Source organism: Paramormyrops kingsleyae, chromosome 19 (assembly GCF_048594095.1).
Source record: "Paramormyrops kingsleyae isolate MSU_618 chromosome 19, PKINGS_0.4, whole genome shotgun sequence".
Lineage (NCBI taxonomy): Eukaryota > Metazoa > Chordata > Actinopteri > Osteoglossiformes > Mormyridae > Paramormyrops > Paramormyrops kingsleyae.
Window position 1 is genome coordinate 8943941 of NC_132815.1, and position 22686 is coordinate 8966626.

Below are 22686 nucleotides of genomic sequence, written 5' to 3' on the forward strand. Positions count from 1 at the left end.
ACTGGAAGTACAGGCTCACCCAGTCTCGGTCACGAGCCGGGAAACTACATGAATGCCTCGGACTTTTGGCTGGAAATATCTGGCCCCCACCTCGCACCCTTTCTGTCAGCCTCCCCCAGCTTCCGCCAAAAGTAAACACTGGCCGCTGCTACTGCACTGTGGGGGCCCTGAATTTCGATAGCTGGGGTGTTTTTCTGGCACCGGAGTGCAAAGTCACGTTTACCCACAAGCAGTGGTGCTCCCGGCCTGCATGCGTGTGAAGCACAATATCTATGCACTTTTTCCATTTTCATTTATTTACTTCTTTTTTTTTTAACTGGCATTATTCAGCAGAAGCATAGAGAGAAAGGAGAAAAATACAGGCTGCGACTCATACCCTAGGAAAGGGAGAGAGAAAGAGAGAGTGAGGGAGAGGACGATCGGAGGGGGGAGGGTCGGGGAGGCAGTAGGCAGTGTGTGCGCTTGGGGCCCCAGTCCTCCAGGTCAGGCTGTGGCCGTCATTGGCTCCCTACTTCTCACGCCCCCCGCCCCCATCCGGCCTTTGAAACGAAAACAGAGCGCAGAGTGGGGTGGGCCCAAAGCGGCATGCCATGGGGACAGCGGGTGGGCGGGGGCGGGGCCGGAGCCGGGGGCACCATATACTCACTCCACCTTCCCTCTGCAGGGATTCGAACATAAACAGGGGATCTCTTTCAAAGCTTTCTGCTGCGCAACAGCACCAAGGCTAGAGAGAGAAGCAGGGAGAGAGGGAGAGAGAGGAATGGGGGGGGGGGAAGGAGAGGGAAGAAAAAACCCTCAATCTCATTAAGGCGACTAGAGGGAAGGAGAATAATGGAGAAGTTAAATACGGAAAATGAAATAAAATCACGCATCTGGCACTGGCCCAGAACGAGCCTATGAAAAGTCACATGGCACCGCCTGCTTTCCAGTGTGCCTCCCTCACATTCGCACTGCGCAGCACTGCAAAACACAAACCTCACACCTCGGTGCCATTACGCACGGAGATTACCGAACAAGGTCTGTGCCCGTAAAGGTGCGAGTCCAACGCCCCCAAAAAAGGCTGCTGCCGTTTCACCCTCGAGCTAAAGACCGCAGCTATTCAGACACACGCAGTTTCTTGTAAGGTGATGAAGGTGAGGGAACCAGGGGGCCGTGCTGACAGTGAGAATCCCGCTGTGACACAGATTTGGTGCCCGGCGGCTCAGCTATAGCAAGCATCAGTATCATTAAAAGTGGCTTCAGGATAAACGGGTGACACGTCAAACGCTGAAGAGGATGGGCGTACAGTGCCATACCAAGACACACGGGCCGTGATCTAAATCTGACCGGGAACATAAAAATGACCCGCGAAACCACACATACATTCTCTGGATGCCAACACCATTCACACTTTATGCAGTACATGTGCTCTAGAGAAAAACAACAACAGCAAAGTATTTTACACTGTTTGTTACTATAGGTGCCCACTGCAGATTAGGCCTGGGAGGTCGAACTTCATTATTCGAATAAATGAGTTTTTTTTTTATTTTTTATATTTACATATTCAACAGCATGACGTCTGCATGCCAAGGAGGGGCAGAGCAGCGGCGGTGGGCAGACAGGCCTTTGCTCTTTATCTAATATGTTTTTCTTGCCATTTAATGCAGAATAAGGGGTCTGATTAGCTTCTAGCCAGAAGAGCCGAAGCTAGTCAGCAAGTAACTAGTGATATAATGTATGAATTACAAGAAGAATGTGACGAGAGAGTGACTCCCGAAAACCTGAACAGCAGAGTCTGAAAATGGTTTGAGTCTTGCGGCGTAAATGGAGAGATTGAACAACATTGACACTGCAGCATGTAACTGCATGATGTCATTTACGTTTTAAGATATTTTATGTACATTGATATATGTTAGCTGTCTAATGTCAGTCATTTGATATTTAACTACAAGCCATAATTTACAACTTCATTGTTGCTGCTCTTTTGTTCAGCTCATTAAGGTACTGTGGCGCTGTGCAGGGCTGGGGAATACCCAGAGCATCTTGGGCAACCCGGCACAGTGCCAGTTTTAAATATTTGTAAATAATGGGATGTAAACCGTGTGTATTGTGCTGTACTTGTACTGTCATGTGTACATGAATACGCTGTATTCTGTGATTGTCATAGATGGTGTAGGTGCATGTATGAGCTACAAGGGATTAACCTACTCCAGGACTGGTTGGAGTAATAAAAACAAGCAAATTTGGCTATCAGGAGCATAGCCAGCACTGCCATTATAATATGCCAATGCAGAGGCAGACTTTTAACGTTATGCTTTTGTTAAATTCTGCTATACAAGAAGCATTTGTGTTTGTATTGAGTATTATATGTAACATAATTGTATCTGTTTCCTATGTATTGGTTTCCGGACGGAATGCTGTGTTGAGGGGAACGGGGGAGAGAGAGAGAGAGAGTAGGGAGTCAGAGAGAGTACAGTGAGTAGGGAGTCAGAGAGAGTACAGTGAGTAGGGAGTTAGAGAGAGAGTACAGTGAGTATGGAGTTAGAGAGAGAGAGTACAGTGAGTATGGAGTTAGAGAGTGTGAGAGGATAGTGTAGCTATGTGTCTGGAGCCAGCATTTGTTGTAAGCTAAAGAGAACTTGCTTATTACAACTGTATCCTGATTTCTCTATCCACATCTAGGAGACTTAGAGAAGCATTACTTATCAATAAAATCTTAGGGTTAAACTGAAATTGGCTGCAAATTTCTGCAGCTTCACATGGATCTAGGGACCATATGCGATAAATAGGCTACCACATTTTGGCTGGCATTCCAATCCCGTAGGTAGCTAAACAAATTTAAAAAAATTATATATTGCCGTTTTCTCGTCATTTTCCTCAATGGTGCGCTAACCTTGAAAGTGGTATCTTTTATGGTCCGTTGCACACAATGGGATTAGACTACTGTGCGCCGATGGGCTAAGCCTGTAGTATAATACTGTAATTATTCAAATTTCTTCGAAGGATAAATGCTATATTGTAGAAATTCAAATGCCTTTTTGAAAGAAGTTTCCCATTTCTACTGCCAATACTTCATATTAGGATCTTCTTTAGTGCCTGTGTCTAGAATTATTTTCATTACTGCTTGTGCACACAATTAACAGACAGCATTACTCAGCATGTTTAGAACACAAGCAGGATCAGAGGGCAAAGACACTACTGCCTTCAAAATGTCACGGTGCTCCAAATACAAATTTGAGGCAAAATATTTTTGACAAACAGCCATTGACAACATGAGACACTTCAAGCCTTTGGCACGTGTGTGACACTGACCACCGGTGAACAGAGCTTTACATTGGAATTCCCCAGGTAGGGTTAGGGTTACTAGTTGATAGCAGGCTGCAGGGAACCAGAAGCTGTATCGGCATGAACCCCGGATCTCAAAGACTGTTTGTGGCATTTTAATTTAAACGGAACCCCTTTTCTCACTTCATATCCCATTCCACAAGGAACGCATGCAATACGGAATCCCTATACAACCACTATGTTCAGCAAAATAAAAATCCATTCTTTGAGGGAAAGCCTAGAAATACCGAAATTCTGAGTTCCCCAAGGTTTTAGCACCTTACTTTTACTTGAAAAATCAGAAATTGATGTTGGCTGCAAAGTAAACCCTGCGCTGTCTTGACGGCGCATCTATCTGGCCCCCGTCTCATACTCTGTGCTTCCTGGGAAGGGCTCCAGGCTCACAGCAACCCTCAGCTGATTCATGGCTTTTGAGAGGCGGATGGATGAAAATCATTCATACAATGAAAGCACAAGCCCTTAAAATGCTCAGGATCGGAGGTCATGGAGATCCCTGCCTTCTAAGCGTCACAATGCACCATTGCAGCCAAGTTCATCTCAAACAGCAAAGCTGCCATTCAGAAAGACGGCAGGCAACTGCTGACCTGATTACTTGGAAATGTCAGTTTATATATACAGCGGTACCGCGGTTCTCGAACTCATTAGAACCAACCAGTTCGAAAAAAAATTACTTAGAGCTCGATCTGAATCTCAGAAGTCAAACCGTGAACGCCGACCTAAGATAACTTGTATGCGTGGGGAAATGAATCACGCGGCACATCTCTCAGCAGAAACAAAGGGTAACGCTTCAGTCTCAGCCTCGTGTTCGCTGTGATAGCAACGTGCATGTTTACACTAACTGAATACATAAATTTAGACAGTAAAAATACATTTAGACAATGATAGACAGTAACAGTAATTATCATATAATAAAATACATTTAAAAATAAAGATTTCTTATTCATTATTTTAATATTAATAATAAACCATTAATACATTTAATTATAATAATATTGTCGTGCTGAGCGGGGACGGAACGGAGACAAAGGCGCAGACGTCAGGGTATCGGGGAATACGGAGTTTAATTACAGGTAAGGCAGGCAAAACGCAGACGGACAATACAATGACTGGACTGGGGAAACAAACTGAAACGTGGACTAAATATAGAGGACTAATGCCAACAACCAGAAACAGCTGATCACACGGGGATTCCACACGGGGTTAACGAGAGGGCGTGGCACACAGAAGGAGCGGACGATCGGGGCAGGAGACATTGTTTGGATACATTTATTTTCTTACTTTACCAATTACTGTTTTGATAAATGTGCTTAGATGTCTTTAGCACAGTATATGCCCTTCTTGTTTTATCCGGTTCATTTTGTGTTTAAATGCTACAAAAAAAAAACATATTTAGGTGTATATATATAATTTTTATATATCTCAACCCACACAACATGCAGTATATAATTCTCTTTATGAAGTCACCAAACTGAACATGAATCCTAATAAACTAGGAAGTTATTTGCAATTTTTCCTGTAAGTAAATTCCACTCAACCAGTCTAGTAATGAATTTTCCAATGCCTTCATAAATCCCAACAAATACATTACATAATGACTGCTACCCATTCATCACAACTCACTGGAAAGTGGCGGGAGGGAGAAAAATGCGGACTGTCGGGGGGGGGGGGGGGGGCTGAGGACCGGTTTCAGAAACACTACTAAAGACCCATACTCCCAAACTCAGCCATCCTATTCAGCCCGACCCACTTAAGGCTACGCCGTGGCGCTGAACACAGTAAACCTGTTGGCTGGCTCAGGTTCTGCAGCCACACCAGAGGAACCTCGGCTGGGCGTGGCTAAACGTGGCCCGAGTCTGGGCTCTGCAGGAAAGGCTCATGCAGGAGGGCAAAACAGGAAGCTGATGGCTGCAGCGGAAGGTCGGCAAGCTTCGCTGAAACCGGCCCCAGATTCAAAATCCTCCGGCCCGGTTTGTCAGAATGGGAAAGATAAACATCACTGAGAGGGACGGCTGCAAGCAGCTGACTTTTATAGCACATTCACACCACAGGGGATTAAAGCTTAAATCGACATCTTAAGCACTGATAAGGCTTTTATGACTTAATATATTGCACAGTTTGTTTATTCACCGTTTAACATAATACAATGACAAACATTACCAGTGAGCCTGAACAAAGTATTTTTACGACACATTCCTCTCTTATTCCATTAATCTCCGACGAGGAGAACAAATGTTGGCATGAATGATACTGTGCAAACGGAAACAAAGCACGAGCTGCCACACAGGAGGCCTGGCATGTTCGCCGATGACTTCACCAATCATTAGCCACTCAACCTCTCGATTCATTGTGCGTTCTGGTTACTCATGGGTGGATGTTGCACGGCAGTGTCGCCTGAAGGCGAGCGGCGCCTTGTAATTCTCAGGCGTGATGCAGTCCACTCTTCCGCGTTCCCGAGACACCGTCTATCTTTTAACCAGCTGCCCCGGTATGTTTGGAGCTGTCACCGAGCTGTTAACAACTCCAGCTGCAAAATAACGTGCATTTTCGTGCATGGCGACCCGAGCATGCGGTGGACTCCCACCACCGCGGCTGTTGGAGGTCGGCCATATTGAGCAGCTCACCCTGTTCACGCAGCTTGATCTGCTGGATCTGGTCGATGGCATTGCGCAGGATGTGGCTCTTGTCCGGCTTGACGTTCAGGCTGGAGATGTCGCCCATATGCGCCGATAGCAGCTCCGCCAGCTCGGTGATGTAGCGGCTCTCCAGCTCCCGCCGCCGCTTCTCCGCGCTGGGAGAGATGGGCAGATGGAGGCACCACGGTCAGACGGGCACCACGATGAAAGACGTGCAGGTGGATGGGTAGCTTGGATTCAGTGTTATGGGGATTCTGGCAAAGGGGCGACGGACACAGGCCAGGATAGGGGGGGTTAAGACTGGGAATGCCGTCAGGGGGTGGGGCACAGGGGAGGGCCCTGGATGAATAAAAGTCAGACCCTGATTAATTATATATGCCACCCACATGGCCCTTTTAAACGCTAGGAAGCGAAGCGAGGGCGACGGGCACTCCACTGGAATATTGACTGGGATCTAACAGGGGGGCTCCATGAGGCCGTGTCCTGAAGCTCGAGAGCGCCCCCGGGAGGACACTTCGCACTGCGGGCCTGCACTGAGAGTGAGCCCCAGGAAGACGAGCTGCTAATATAGCGGAATGGCCTTCTCGTTATCCGACGGGCATCTTCCACACGTGAGACCCCCCCCCCCCCGATTGCTTTGCCTTTCATTGTTGTGTCCCATCAAATCCACAAACCGCAAAAACAAAACTGACTGAACATATTGAAGCTGGGTAGATGCAAAGAGGACTAGAAAGTTCTCCATGTCTGTGTAAGCAAGTGCCTGGCTGGTGTGCTCGCACATGCACGTGTGCGCGCCTAGTGCCTGTGTGCACGTGTGGGAGCTGGTCGCGGTGAAAGTAGGTCAGGGCGCTGCCAAGGCTGAGAGCCGGTGCAGAGTCGGGCGCTGCGTGGGGTTGCCGTGGAGACGGGCAGTGCGCAGGCGGTTACATCAGCCTGCGGAGGAGACAGCTTCGCTCAGGCAGATGGGCCGGCCTACCTTAGCGGGCCACTGCAGGCCTCCATGGGGACAAGGAAGGCACAGCCCAAACAGACAGGCACGCTTCTCTTTTGTACCATTTCTCCCAGGTTCACAGCTGATTTTGGACCTATGTTAAGTAGCGCCACAGAAACCCTGACGGAAAATGCCGCCTTCCAGATGGGGGAGGGGGGGTAGGGAGTCAAAACAGTCCCCATGGGGGGCATGAGCGAGAAAAAAAAATGTCTGCCTTACCTCAGGCCTGACGTGTCACACAGCGATCCTTTCCTCTTGCGGGACTCCGGGTGCACGGGGTCACGGGCACTCTCCCCTAGGGCACTCATCCTGAGGTATCACACACCTACAGGGCAGACATAGCGAAAAAGTGACGAGCGTGTCAGTCGTAGCCACCAGCAGGCAGCAGCAAGGGATCAAGTGACAAACAAGATCAGTTGGTAAGTTAATCTCAAAAGTTTAAAACAAACTGTAACAAAAGCAAGACATCTGTACACACACACACACACACACACACACACACAAAAACGCATCCTTTTCCATGCCTTTATGCTGCAGCAGCATCCAAGTATGGATGGGAGTTACAGGGGTCATAACCATAAAACGTGATGGGAATAATGCTTCATGTTACGCCTATTAGCGAGTTGCTTAGGAAACCATTTCAGTGACAGCTCACAGTTTGATCCCTCCTTTATATAAAGCTGGATTCCTTATGGCTTAAGGTAACAGCAGCCCCTCCTGTGCCTCACACCGGATTAACAACCTGATAGCGTTCAATGTCTCTTCTCCCTTAATCCCTGGTGTCAACTAATCATTCATTTGACAAGATAAATGACCACAAAACAGAGTCTGGCCACGACCACAAAATGCGATTCGGCGCCATGGCCCTCTTCGTTACTGACAAGGGTCTGGGGATGAGTGGGGAGGGGCTGGGGTCCAAATACCTAGCGCCAGGGGCCAGGGTGACCTGGGAACGGATGGCAACCTGCGATACATGGCTCCTGCGAAGCCCCATCATGTCTCGTTCGTGCAGAGACTCTGCGCGAGCATGGCGCACACCTGCCGTCTTGGCGGGAACCATAGCAACAAGACTTGGTGAAGCACGAGCTCTGTTAGCAGAAAACCATCACCACTGCTGCAGTGACAGCCCAAGTGTCAGCGAATGCCCATGAAGCCTAACCTGTCACAGGCCACGGAAGATAAAATAGCACAAAAATCACCTTAGAGGCCCCTCCGTCCACCTTTGCTATTCTGGTGATAATGAACGACAGAGAGGCCTCAGTCCACCGAAGCCCAGGGTTATAACATCACCAAGCACCTCTAAGGTTTCAGCACTACTTTCAGCAACAGTGCCCCCTCCAGTAAAATGGGAGGGGGGGGGGGGGTGGGACTGCAGGACTCTATAACCCCTGCAGCTTAATGCTCAGGTGCAAATTGTTTCCTCATATTATTATTCATTTTGTCACTGGTGATTATTCTGTGCATTAGCCAGAACAAGACATGCAATACCCCATGTAGAAAGCCCCTTACGACAGCTAGGAGACACTGCGACACAAACGAGTTTCCCCATTGCCTCTATGGCCGCGTACAACACCTATAATTTGTAAAAAACGGCGCCAAACATGTCGGGGCAACAGCCAGAGAGACAAAAGACGGTACCTCAAGGGCTGAGACTGTGGAGCCAATGTCACATGACACACAGACGCGGTGCAGCGAGCAGCTCAGCTCCACCAGGTCTGCCCCCGACCACCAACCCACTCAAGGCTGGTGGGTCATTCATTTACCACCTTGAGGAGCCAACCAATAAAAGTATCCCCAAGGTTGATCATTTCCCAGCTGGGAAAGGGGGCACTGAGTTCAGCCTTCCTTGTTGTCAAGGTGAGTCTTTTGGAATGAGTGGGGATTGTGAGTGACATCCTCAAATACCATAAAGTCACAAATCGCACCATGATACGAACACTGCTCTCAGGTGCAAGAACAGAAGAGCAAAAGAGACTCCCCCAGCTGTAGGGGGTGCGGTAGGCTGAGGGCATTGCTAACAATGTAATAGTACAGCCACACAGAGACCTGCTGGGGATGGTGCAGGGACTGCAAGAGCAGCACCTTGGCACTGACCAAGCCTGGCAATGCTGTCACATGCCACAGACACCCACATACCAGTAACCATGGAGGGGAGAAAACTAGTGCCCAGATGCACACAAATGACGTGTGGTCACAAACACATTAATCCACGCACAAGCACACAGACACACACAAAAGCATCGAAAGGCAGACAGCCGTGTCAAGAAGCGGGTGCTAATGCTAAGCATGGGTGCCTTGCGAGCTTCTCCAGCTCCCCGCATCATTCCTGCCGCTTGCTGCCATCAGGGGTCTTCAAAGCAGTCTACAGTCTGTGCTTGATTTTTCTTTAACATAATTAAGGACATAGATCAAATTACTTGAAATATGCCACAAAACACCCAAAGTTTTTGTAATGCCATTATAAAATTCTCCTGTAATTGGGATGCATTAATCACTGTGCCTGGTAACTTCATCGGAACCTTTATGAAACTGTCATATGTACCATGTGAAAAGGCCGAGTTATGGTTGTTATTCCACAGCTGTACTGCATTCACATGCAAGTGTCACATAGTACTGAGCAACCACAAATGTCTTTGCAACAAGCCTTTAAGCAGCCCAACAGTTTGAAAAATCAGGTAAAACGGTGCTGGTTCCACTACAGCATCACAGGATTCGGGCAGAAATCACAGCAGACTATAAAATTGATTATTATGCATCAGAGCACATTAGTATTTTGTGTATTGTCTTTTTTTTTAACAAAAAAGGGGAAAAGCTGTAAAAGAACTTAAGGATAAAAAAAAAAAAAAAAAAAAAAAACAGAAGATGGCCAGTCTGCTCTATTTTTCAGAAGAACTGCACGGTCACATAAAAATCCACATTCAGACCATAGCCACACGTGAATCACATGGTCTGACAGACCAGAACCACGGTATCCTTAGGATCAGCTAAACCTTGCAATAATTCAAAAGTCACATTCTGCACTGCTTTATAAAGCTCAGACTGAGGTGGGAGTACCGGCTTAAAAAGCATACTAAGCACGGACATAGACATATGCACGCACGCACGCACGCACTCACACAGACGTCAACAGAAACTACGCTAATCTTTAAGCAAAACCACACGCAATCACTCGCTCCACCTACACCTCGAGCCAAGCAGAAAGCTTTGCTTCATAATTAGCATACATGTGCACGTAGACACAGTCGCTCCTGGACAGGGGCTCTGCCTCACAAAGGCCCCCTACCTTGCATCCACCCCCAATGTAGTCCAATACTTTAAGGAAGGAGGGGAGAAAGAAGCACAAAAGGAGAGGAAGAAAAGGACTCGCATGCAAGGACACCTGAAAGAGTTTCTCCCGTGAGGCTGAGCGGCTGCAGTAATGCTCTTGGGGGGGGGGGGGGGGCGCACGCAGGGGGAGGCATCAGCGGTGCGGGTTTGAGTGCTGGGTAGGTTAGGGGAAGGGGGAGGGGCTGGGCGGGCAACTTGCCACGCCACACGCCCCCATGGCGTGTTTTCCCTGTCGAGCACTCAGGCACTCTAAATCGCCGCGCTCCCTCGCAGTCAGTGAAGAGGCGCATGTTGCCCGTGGGGGAGGGGCAGCCCATTTCAGTGGGGTTCGTGTTTCGTGTTTGTGTGCGAATGGGTGAGTTCGGCCCTCCGGTTTATACAGCCCTTCAGTCCCGCTGGGGGTGGGACACAGACAAAGCTCAGTCGGGTGGGGAGAATGTGAGTGACCGGGAGACGGGGATGGGGGGCGGGGAATGGGATGGCAAAACAGGCTTTTGAAGTTGCCGTAGTGCGCGCTTTGCCGCATGCACCCCTCCTTTCCACTGATGGTTTGTTCCATGAGAAGCTGCCCAGTCACTGTTGCAGGCTGCCTCCCCAGTAACGTGGAATTAGGGCAGGAGTGCATACAGTATGCATTCATTACGGCACAGGAACAGGGGCCCATACAGCTGCAGGGAGCTTCACTTTTTAAACAGCTCAAAAATTCCCCTTGATTCAGGCCCCTGGTGAAAACATTACGTTAAGACATTCTACCAGAGAGCAAACTAAATAAATAAATAAATAAATAAAAAACAAGTTAAGATTTGGGCAGGTGCACAAAGCAAAGCACTGAGACTCACTCCCACAAGGTGATGCAGCCACCTGCTCAAAATAACAGCTGCCTGCTTCAAAGGAACAAACCCAAACCTGGATAGAATCTCTCTCCACATCATGCTGCTTTCTCTCGAAATTAAATATGATACTTCCAGGGCTAGACATAAGCCGCGGCACCGCGGCCAATGGCCGTCGTGCCTTTCAAAATAGGCCGCACGCCTCCTCAAAATTGAAGTACCTTACGGCCAAGATTGGCCTGCCTTTAATGTTTGTCTGGCCGGTTGCCCCCTTTTTACCGAAAGTAACGTTCATTACACAAAAGATTTGCGCACGACACGGTCCACTTTACCTCGTCAACAATCGATGCATCTGTACTGAACCCGAACCCAACCTTCGATACGAGAAACGAGGTCGACCCGCACATCTCGTAATTCCCAACTACTGAATGAACCGCAATGAATTCTGGACTAATACGATCATGTGTTCGTCGCATGATTGGCTGGTACGGTATGTATCGTCCAGCCTACTATGGAGCCACAGCAATGACAATGGTGCATCATCGGGGGTTACGTTTTTTGATTGGAAAAGCCATCTGACGGTTTCCGAATAACAGATAGGTGTCCTCTTCGGTAATCATTGTGTAGTTGTCGTCTGCTGCTTATGCTGTCACCATGCCTCGCAAAGATTGAGTACGTAAAAGAAAGCAAGCTGAACTCGCGGCTACTGCCGCAAAATGTTGCAAATTATCTACTTTGTTCAGGTAAGTGTCAGATGGTGTTGTAAAAAAACATTTGCCGAGGCAGAGCAGATTTGACTCAGAGATGTACCAAGCTCTGCTGGGAGGATATAGGACTGGTAGCGTGCAGTGTGCAAAAAACGAACGTCAAGTCAATTGTCATGTACACTAAAAGAATACGGGTGTTCTGAGCAAACAAATACAAAAATATTGACGGCTCCTTTATTGTTGGATTTTGTTTTTTGAAATAAAGCTATATATATATCTATAAATATATATATATATATATTCTGTCTCAAATCGAAGGTCGTATTGCGTAGGTTGTCTAAACTTGGTAATTACAGTAATTGGTAATTAGTGACTCAGTATTGACCCAATGCCTTTTTGGAAAGTTTCTGCTTTTTTGAAAATAAAAAAATGCATCCTTTATGGAAATAAAATTCCTCCACAAGGCCCGAGGTGTCCTATGAAATTTCCAGATTTTGGCCTTGTGCCCAGGCTTAATGGCCTTGTGCCCTAGAAAAAATATGAATAGCCAAGGCCAAAGTGGCTGTGCCCTCCTAAATCCTTATGTCTAGCCCTGTACTTCATATGCCATTTGTACAAGTACATAGGAATTGCATATCGCATCTTGCTCTCCTTTAAGACATGAACACATACAGGTGAGAAAGCTTGTAGTCAGAGCACATGGTCAATAATTTATCTGGCATCTCTGGATCATCTATTCAGGCACAAGGGATATCGTCAGGGGTCCGACAGTGATGTGACTACGGAGCCGAACACAGGTTTCGAACCGGAGACACTCATAACCTGCAGTGCCACACACCGCTGAATAGCTTGCTCCCTTTCTATCCTGGAGGTCAGAGCGGCTACACGTGCAGCGCTGAAGATGTGGAGAGTGCAGCAGGGCCCGCCAAACGAGATAAGCACTCAGAAGACCGGGCCGTTACCCACGACAACCTTCCTCCACTTGCTACAACCAGCTCGATGCCGGTTTGTGCTGATTTTCTGCCGTTCAGAAAAATCTGTGTGCTCTACATCTGCGAGCGAGTCCTTCCAGCAGCTGGGCAGAACTCACCCTACCAAACTGACGTAATCGAAACAGAAACCAGACGAGAGGTGACCACGTGCAGCCAAAATCAAGATACACGTAAATCTTACAGCAGTATTGTTTCAAAGGGTGGAAACTAAGCAATAAACTGATTGGTTACAAAGACGTTATAAAGATGTGGTCCAGAATCTGTTGTATCAAACACTACAATGCATTTAAGTTGGTTCGCCGTTCTGGGAATTGGACCTCTCGTCCCAAGAGGCGTGTTATCGCAGCAGGCTGGCCCCTCGCATGGCTTTATTACGGCTCCGATCTGCGTAAAGCCGGAGACCCTACTGCAGCTTGAGTAACACTAATTGGATCAAGCCTAACGGGAGACTGAAAACCTACTTTGTGGTTCGGATTCATTTCAGCGCCGCTGCTGGCCTTCAGCGCAGCGGGGGAGAGGAAATACGCTTCGGTGAGGGCCTGCAGGCTCCTACCTGGAGTTCCAGCTCATGACAGCAGAGAGGCTGACTTCTGGGATGTCAAGCAAAGCCACTTACGCGGCACACGTTCCCCTTCCACTGGGCCCCGCAACCAGCCAGAACGCGTCTGGCAGAACATCTACCGCTTCCCCTACAGGAGCCAGGGCCTGCTTACAGACCTGCCCGCTGCCAGTCCATCTGCCTTTTCGCCTCTCCATCCATCTGCCTTATGGCATGTCTGCTTGTCTTCTTGCTTATCTATCTGTCGCCTTCTTGTCTGCACAGCTGCCTCCCTCTCTCCCTCCTCCTACCTGCAGGTCCCCGTCCCCTACTAAAGACCTCATTATGTCTTGCTAGATGCACTTTATCAAAGTAAAACCAAAAAAAAAAAAACCAGTCTCTACTTTGTACCCTATTTCGACTATTGGGTATGACAAGTGTTATGCTTAGGTCAATAATATTCTAATTAATATTTAAAATCTTATTATTGGTCAATGTCAAAGAAAGCCAGCACCCGTCATTTGAAAATATCAAAGCATACTTCATCCTGGACAGAGTACAACCTTTATGAACATAAGTGCTTCTATGATTTCCTGATGCGTGATTGTACTTTTGCATGAATTCTGGTTAAGCTTAATCAGTATGTGATTCACACTGAAGGAAATGGAGGCAGGATCTTTTTTTTTAAAAACAGAACCATACCTGCTTCTCCATTACCCTCACGATTTACAATTTAAGCAGCAACAAGTGTGAACCCTTGGCCTGCTTTAAACCCCCATCACATGACCAGCGTCACGTAAGGATCCGATTGGTTATGACCTGCGCGCTGCTCTGAACAGGCGGGTACTCTGCATGCAGAATAAGATTTCAAGTTTCCATGGAAACAGCAAAGGCTGTTAACTACCGAAACCAAGCTAATAAACTCAGTAGGAAAAAAAAGAAAAGGCTCAGGAAGAAAAAAAGCCCAGCATGCTTTGGTTCTAATAGTTATGATTCCCTGTTATTGACTATTTAGATGTGATTATAATAAAATGAATGTCTCTGGGGGATCGAGCAGCAGTGTCAACCATCTTACCTGAATGAGGCTGAAGCTTCCTCTGTTTTCTCTACATACGTGCCTGCGCCACCCCCATTGCCTGAAAAACAGTGACGTGGCGTAGCAAGCTCCCCCTGCGTCGACCGCCGCCGCATGACAGGTGAGGGAAGGGGGTGAGGGGGACCCCACAGCACATGGTGCCACCCTGATCTCCGCCATTCCCCTGATTCAGCCCTTCATATGCCACATTAAGTCCAGTAGATCTTACCGTCAGGTGAGCACATCAGGCCCAATCAATCACATTTTAATTCCAAGACCAGGGAGACCGGTGGGAACGCGTTAGACATTCCTGACTCCCAAGTGCAGTACAAATGGAATAACAGGACCCACTTAAAAACAACTTTTAAGGCCCGACTGCCTGTTATCCCTGAATCCCCCCAGCCAAGGTGATCACTTAACGGGCACAAGAGAAGTAACAAACCAGAGGTTAACGAGGCGCAGCAAGTACTTCCTTTAGTGGGTGATAAAAAGCAGCCCAGCTCTCAGATTTTTGTTTTTTTTTTTCCTTTTGGTGAGGGGGGCTGGGGAGCACTGGCCCCAGTTCTCCTAGCAACTTTTACCACTGGCTGCATTGGTCTTAGAATTTGATTCAATCTGGTCATGATAATTTAAAGCTTTTGATTGCAATTTATATTAATTGAAAACAGGATGGAAAACGTGAAAAAGTACCTCTGCCTGAAACATACAGGCTGCAACTCCTCAGGCAAACAATCATTCGTTTTGTGATGTTATGGGGCAAACATTGTATACAAATTTGTTTCGCCTTTGTTTTGTTTCACTTCCATCCTGCACAGGTTTCTGAGCTCCGTTTATGTTCACGAATAATTTATATGTTGACATTAATTTCTGCAAAAGGGAGAAACGCTGGAAGTCAGAATGGAAGACGGGGGACATGTGACATATTACATGTTGTGCTAACAGGCACACGGCTGCTGGACTGCAGTGATGCCGTATTCCAGTCGCCTGACTCGGCCCACAGCAGGTCGCTGGGGATAAACAGAGAGCTCGTTAACGAGCAGGACGCTACGTGGCTCACGCTACACTGGAAACCGATTAGCCGTTAGCTACTTTATACACATTCTGCCTTGCATGTAAAGAAGTCAATCAAGATTGCTTTTTTAAATCAGACGCTGAGGTGGGGGGAGGATGCTAATGAGCAGTCAAACGACAAGCACCCCCAGGCGCAGGGCAGCATGGCTTCTAGGGCAACTGCTACGATTCAACAGCATTCACAGGAGAGGTGGTGCCCTGCAGCCTATCGTGGAGCTGACACCAGTGAAAGCCACGACCCCAAAGCCTCAGTGGACTGCTGTCAATTCCCAGCGTGCACTAAGTGATGGGCGGCCAACATGAACACTGACAGACGCACACAGAGCACGACCAACTGAACAGAGACCTCACATAAGTACCAAGAGGAATCTGGGCACGTAGTGAACAACAATACCCTCAACCAGTCAATGTATTACTATTCTATTTAATCTTAATCAGAATTGTGAGTTGAGGAAAAGCATTAGTTAATAAAAATGTTTGTTTTACTCCCCTTGCCCTAAAACTGAATGGACAATTTCAAACCACTGATATCGAATTTCATGCCAAGAGTGTAAAATCTTTAACTGTCATTTTGTACATTACATGTAATTTATATTCATTCATGGTGAAGTGGGGGGGGGGGGGCTGTAGCCCTTAGCGTAGAGTGCATAGGGTTAAGGGCTGAGGAACTGGAGAGGATGCCTAAACGCATTTCACAAAACTTTAGAGACAAAATTATGGGCAATTTAGAGACCTCGATTCACCAAACTGTACACAAACAGCGGAGGAAGGATTCGAACCCCCAACTACAGGGTGTAAGCGACAGTATTACCCACCATGCTGAAAAGCAGTTTGAATCTGTAATAGAGTAAGGCGGCAGAAAAAAGACAAAAAAGAAAATCTATAAACACGAGCAACACTGTTCCAACTCCCCATTGCAATACAGTATCACAAGCATTTTTGAAAGCACAAGCAGATTAGTATAGCCCAGAGGATTCAAACTCCAGTCCTGGGGGGCTGGAGCCCTACACATTTTTGGGTTTCCCCTCATTTAACACACCTGATTCAGCTCCTTGCACCTCCTTGTGCTCATTGCCACACAGCTCTTGAGCTGAATCATTTGTGGTGGAACAGGGAAAGAACTAAGCTACACAGGGCTCCGGCCCTCCAAGACTGGAGTTTGAAACCTCTGGTACAGCCACTTCAAAGACGCCTGGTCACACAGAGAAAGCAAATTATAATAATCCAGTCACAGACACCTACAATGCTGAGAGTAAAACAAAAAAAATAGCGATGGCACCGATTCGACACCAAGTATCAGTACTGTTAAAAACAATTTAGTGTGGGGACACGAAACAGATTTGATTTTCCATCATAGACAAGAGTCTTGTCTACAAAAAAAAAAAAAGGAAAAGAAAATTGCGAAAATTCTTGTAGCCTTACCAAGACATATCGGGGTAAAACAGAAATAATCACATAATGACTATTATACAGCAACATTTGTGCTGTCATGTCAGCTATGTGGAAATACAGTAAAAGCAAAACTGTGGAGTGCAATGTATGTAACACACATTTAAGTCTGAACAAAGTGAATTTTATACTAACTAGAGGTCTTCAGACTTGTATTCTTTCAAAAGTTTGGTTAATTACTATTTAAATGCTTTACTCGTGATCCATTGTACATTTTGTAGTGGAGAGTTGTGTAATTTTTGACTAGAAATGGTTAGTTGGGGTATGAAGTGATATTTTTATGATTGATTTCTTTATTATATATAAATTGTCAACAGATTGCACAATTAGCACTTTACGAAATACAGTACTGTGCAAAAGTCTTAGGCAGTCCAAAGAAATGTTTAAAGCTGTTTTTCTGGGTAGCAAGTGTACTTTACTTAGAACAAAAAACACAATTTAACATTAGAACATGTGCAAATTAAGAGTAACACAATAAAAACTAGTAATAATTTCTTCTGTTTTCTAAAAAGTTACTGACATCTAGTTGGATGGCTAGATGAACACGCTTCAGTTCCCAAACCTCTCCTCAGGGGCACCTCAGCCGTTCCACGATTTTGTTAAATTTCACCAACAGCTTAATTAAATAATTAAATAAATTGGTTTAAAAAGTCAGTGACAGATTGACTAGCTGTAAGAGGTGTGCTAGTGGCCAAGTCAAAAAATACATGGCTGCACTGGACGGTCACTGCAAATACTGGGGTGATTTTAGCAGAGGTTCTGAAATGGCTAAGCTGACACACTTTGAGAGGCATACTATCATAGTTTTACACCAACACGAGGATAATCTAAACATTATTTTCTTTGCCTGCCTAAGACTTTTGCACAGTACTGTATTTCTGTTATTACTAAATAAAACAAAGAAGCAGACTTCTGTAAATCATGTTGGCTGTGGAATTCTTCCTGTAGCGTAGCACCATAGCTTTCGTTTGAGAAACATGACCGTTGCATTTTCCTGTTTTTAGCTACCCAAAAAAGGCGCTACAACACTAAATGCAGATAGTTCATGTTTATTGAAATGTATTGATACAAATATCTCATTTAATGCTTAGTTTTTTCATGAAGGGGAAAACATATCAAATCAGTACCGATATCGGGAGATACTCAAAACTTTAATATCGGTATCAGGATCGGACCAGAAAAATGTTTACCCATCGTTACTGAAAGAGCTTCCAGGCAGAGGGGAGTGCAGGGGATTAGGATCAACCTGGCATGCTGTACAGTACAGGGTCAAATCTTATGAGCGGGAGACAGACAGCGACTACAGACATCCAGTTTCATGTACATACAAATAGCTGGAAAAAGCTTGTTTTCTTATGGGACAAAATCATGTGTGACCTGGCTGTCCATGTTTTTATACACGCCCTTAACAGACAAACCTTCACCTATGCAATGTGCTGCATTATGCATGAACACCTCGTCTTTTTAAGTGAAGCACAAAATGTACACTGCTTGACCCACGCTAAACCATCTAAACATAGGATCCTAACCAGAGAGCCAAAAGCCAGATTACCCTGTAAGGATGACAGCAAATGACTGGCTCAGGTCTGGCACAAGTGCAGGAAACAAAACAACAAAAAAAAAAAAACAGGAACTGTACCCAACACATGGTACAGTGGTCCTCAGCAGAGTAGAGATCTTTGCTTTGCTACACAGAGCTGGAAATATGATGTAACACCACTCAGAAGGAATGACTGTGAACAAGGGGATTTTTTTTGTTAATGCACAGAGTGTTTAATTTTTCATAGCTCAGACTAATTAACTAGTCATCCGTTCTATTCACTGAAATCACTTCCTGCACGTTGATACAATAAAAATAATAATTACTGTTAACATTGCTAGAGAAACCATATTGGCATGATATGAAAGAATGTAAACAGGACATATACAAATAAGCAGAACCAATACAGAATACTATACTTTTATTAAGACTGAAAGAAAAGGGTAATTGTCACAGGTACTTAAGCTATTTGATTGTGGATTATTAAAAAAAAATTGTGCAAAACTGCAAAACAGAGAGGCAATCACTCATTTTATCTTATTGAACATAAGACAGCTGAAATCATATACTACACCAAAACACATTACAGCAGATGACAACCTGCTGATTCTGAATGGAAAGCTGCGGAACAGAACCTGGACCATGCAGTATGATTCAAGGGAAAGCTGAGATGCAGGCCCAGTGTGAGCCTAAGCATTAATCCAGAGGTAGAGACAATTCCTGCTTTATTTATTGCGAAGGGTGCGTGTACAAGTTCCCTGTCGCACTATAAATTGAACAAGTTGATCTGCATCTGTGTTTGCTGGATAGGAAGCATGCTGCGCCCCCACATTGCTGAACATCATGCCAAACACACAGGATAAAGTACACATAGCCCCCCCAACAAGCACACAGACAGTGCTGAATAAGCTGTGTTGGGATTTGGGGCCGTGGTGGTCGCAATGTCAGAGAATGAAAAATGCTGCACAAAAGCATTGCATAAACACCAAGTATGCGAAAACCACCAAGACTTCATGAAGATGCAACAAGCCTCTATCTTTGACATCTTCAAAAGGCACAATGCCAACTTCATGTCACGTGTTAATGTCCCAGTGTTGAATTCAAGCTCATTTCTGCTGTCAGGTGGCAAGCATAAGCCCAAAGAAGCGTCAGTCCCATTGACTCCAAGGTATCGGAAAGTAAAAGAGAACAGCATCCAATAAAAGTCCCCATCCTTCAGCAATGAAACCAGGACACGACAGGAGCATACTATGAGCCAATAGTACAGAAATGAGCCCAGAGCAGCCATGATGGTGCACAGGGGTGAGTCTGACCCAGCCAGTTCACCATGGAGTAATTGTGTCCTTGTAGATGGGGGTGGGAGGGTTGATAAAGGGAGCTTCAAAGTCCTTGAGGGATTTTTTTGTAAAGTAATCTAAAATGATAACAAGTCTTGCAGATAACAAAAAAAATGACAGGAATTTAAAGAAAGGAAGGCAACCTACGAACTTATCAGCTAGCACGTTTTGTGGCTTGACTCCCACATGATGCCAATGAACATTACAAGAGCTACAGTATCTCCAGAGAAGGCAGAAGGAAGAAAACCAAGCATGCAGTGCATGAACAGCTTCTAGTTGCAAAGAAACCTTCCAGTCATTTCAACAAACTAAAGTCACATTATCAGATGAACCGCTGACTACTGCGTCTGCAATACTTAACTCTAGAAGGAACCGTAAGCCCTTAAGGTTCTTGATCCATACAGAATATTATATGTAATGCTATTTATGCATGGATTTCACTAGATGACAGTCTCATACACTCACAAGGACAAACTCTTCTACATCAGGCAAATAAGCTTTTCAAATCATATATTTGTATGAATATATTACAGACCCTTTTCAAAGTAATAAGGAGTGTTGTGTAACTATTTACTACTCTGAAAATGACTAAAATATCTTATATTTGCAAAGTTAAATATCTGTTGTCGGACATTTTAAACATTGGGAGTTCGAGTCCCAAGGGAGGATCTGCTGCTGTATTGCTAAGCAATATATTTCATTTGACTGCTGCAGGGAAATTTAATTTTAGCCTTTTTTACAGTAGAGAAAATTGGCAAATAAATATACAGATACACAAATTACATGTTTAAAAGTAAAACAGGCTGAAATTCAACCCTTATATGCAAATACAGAAGTATTTCCCCCTGTGAATTTGGTATATTTTACTTATTTTTTGAGTATTTCATTATGTTTGATGTTGTTTTGGGTAGATTAATACTCAAATGCCCAATAAAAGGACAGCATATACATTTTTCTGCTGTTTCGTTTTGTTTGCTGCTGCTTGGTGTGGATGGCATTGCCACACAAAGCGGAATGGAGGCACCAGGACCAAAGGAGACAGAACAAAAAGGCTTTTATAAAGAAAATCTGATGCAGAGGGTAGACTGGCCCTTTAAGAGAAACAAAAGCACAATGCTGAAACTAAAGAAGCTCTAAGAGAAACTGAGAAATTAAACAAAACACTACTTCTAGTGGGCACCAATACAGTCCTCTGGACGAGGCTCCCTGCTTCTCAGCCCAGCTGGTTCAAATAGTCTGTTGTTAACGAAAACCAGCCTTTCGTGGCTTTGTTACTAAGTAAGCACATATAATTGAAAAAAATGGATGTTTAAAAAAATTTAAGAATGTAAATGAAGATAAAAGCATACACCTTAAAATGCTCATGATTTCATATTTTCACCTGCCAGCAAAACACACAACCACAAACTTCTTTTATTGTATTTATTTCTACAAAAGATTTAACTCATATTTCTTTTGTAGTGTATTTCTGAAGGTTTAATCCTGTGGTGACTGTCCTTGTTATTCCTAACTTGGTATTCCATAACAATTCACTTGTTAGTCATTTGACATTTGCCAAGCTGTCAGTACACTCCCACAAAATGGTGGATACCAATCCCTGATTTGTCATTTTAAAGGTTCCTCCTCCTCCTCCTCCCCCCAATAACACACCGAAACCAATCACACGTCAGCACTACTTGAAACTGAAGGTGCAGCAATCTTCAGCAAACTCCACCAGCTCCTGAACAGGACGCTGGTTCACAGTCATTCTCAAAGACCCAAATGCAGCATGTTATCCAGCTATCTGTGAATAAATCTGGCTTTATCATCTGGCTTCCAGCTAGCACTATGGGTCATTCATAAAAAAAGAGGCTCAAAATCAGTTAGAGGCACTGATTTGATGGTAAACTGACAGCAGAAGACAGCCAGCCGCCTTCACCCAGACCAATAGTTTTCCGTTGCACTGGTGGAAACGAAAGACATGGAAATCAGAAACACCATAGCTAAAAAGAAACAGTAGGCAGCTGTTTCCAACCTGCTGGAAAACTGGAGCGAACCTACATTGAAAGGAGACATTCTGTTCTACTGAATTTTTGGGGTGAGATCTGAAGTGCTATATTCCAATATACAGAGATTACTCTCAAAGGTGCATGCTAACAGATATAAGATTTACAGCTAGTGCAAAACAAAAGGGAATTTTTAAATAAAAAAGTCACAAGCAAGCGCACGGACTCTCTCTCTCTCTGTCTGCTGCACAAGCTTTTTTTTCCAGGGAGATGAGAATGTAGGTCAGCTCTCCGACGACTGGGGCGGCCCAGATGCGCTGCACAGCCTGCTGGGAGCTGCAGGACTATGTGCCTTGCACAGCTGCAGTCCACGCCGGACAGGGGGCCTGTCAGGGTCAAATCCCCCTCCCCAAAACCCGCCTCCCGTCCAATGGCATCACAAGCTCAGAGGACAACGACATGCCCCCTCCTTCCTTCACCGCTGTGGCCCTCACAGGCAGAGCTCTGGCATCTTTTTTTCACCATATTTTATGCAGAACTCAGAAGTGCAAAAGCAAGTGGTCCAGAGCAGACCACCATCCAAATTTTCATGTGGTCAAGGTCTATCATGAGCGAAAAAGGACAATATGCAGATGGTAAAACACAAACGTCAATTGGCAGAACCTTCATCAATTCAAAGCACATGGATAACTGGAATATTGCACATGCAGTGAACAGCATGCGTTACAGTAGCATACAGTGCAAATGGAAGAATGCCTTTCCAACACATGCAGGCACATTTATGAGGATTTTATAGAGACATACATGCCAAAGACATTTAAACAATCATTTTGGATCACAGAATGTAAGTGCTGCCTGGCAGTACCAAATACTACAGGATCAACACA

The 22686-nt window shown here is 45.4% G+C and overlaps 1 protein-coding gene across 1 annotated transcript in view; it reads right to left on the reverse strand.

Annotated features, from left to right (window-relative positions):
- The window catches only part of ncoa1 (nuclear receptor coactivator 1), a 43871-nt gene that overhangs the window by 19079 nt on the left and 2106 nt on the right, over positions 1-22686 (reverse strand). The window contains exons 2-3 of the mRNA XM_023831587.2: positions 7168-7273; positions 5946-6112 (exon numbers count right to left, since the gene is read on the reverse strand). Coding sequence (XP_023687355.2) covers positions 5946-6112; positions 7168-7256 — 256 coding nt within the window. The 5' untranslated portion in view covers positions 7257-7273. The remainder of the gene's footprint in view (positions 1-5945; positions 6113-7167; positions 7274-22686) is intronic.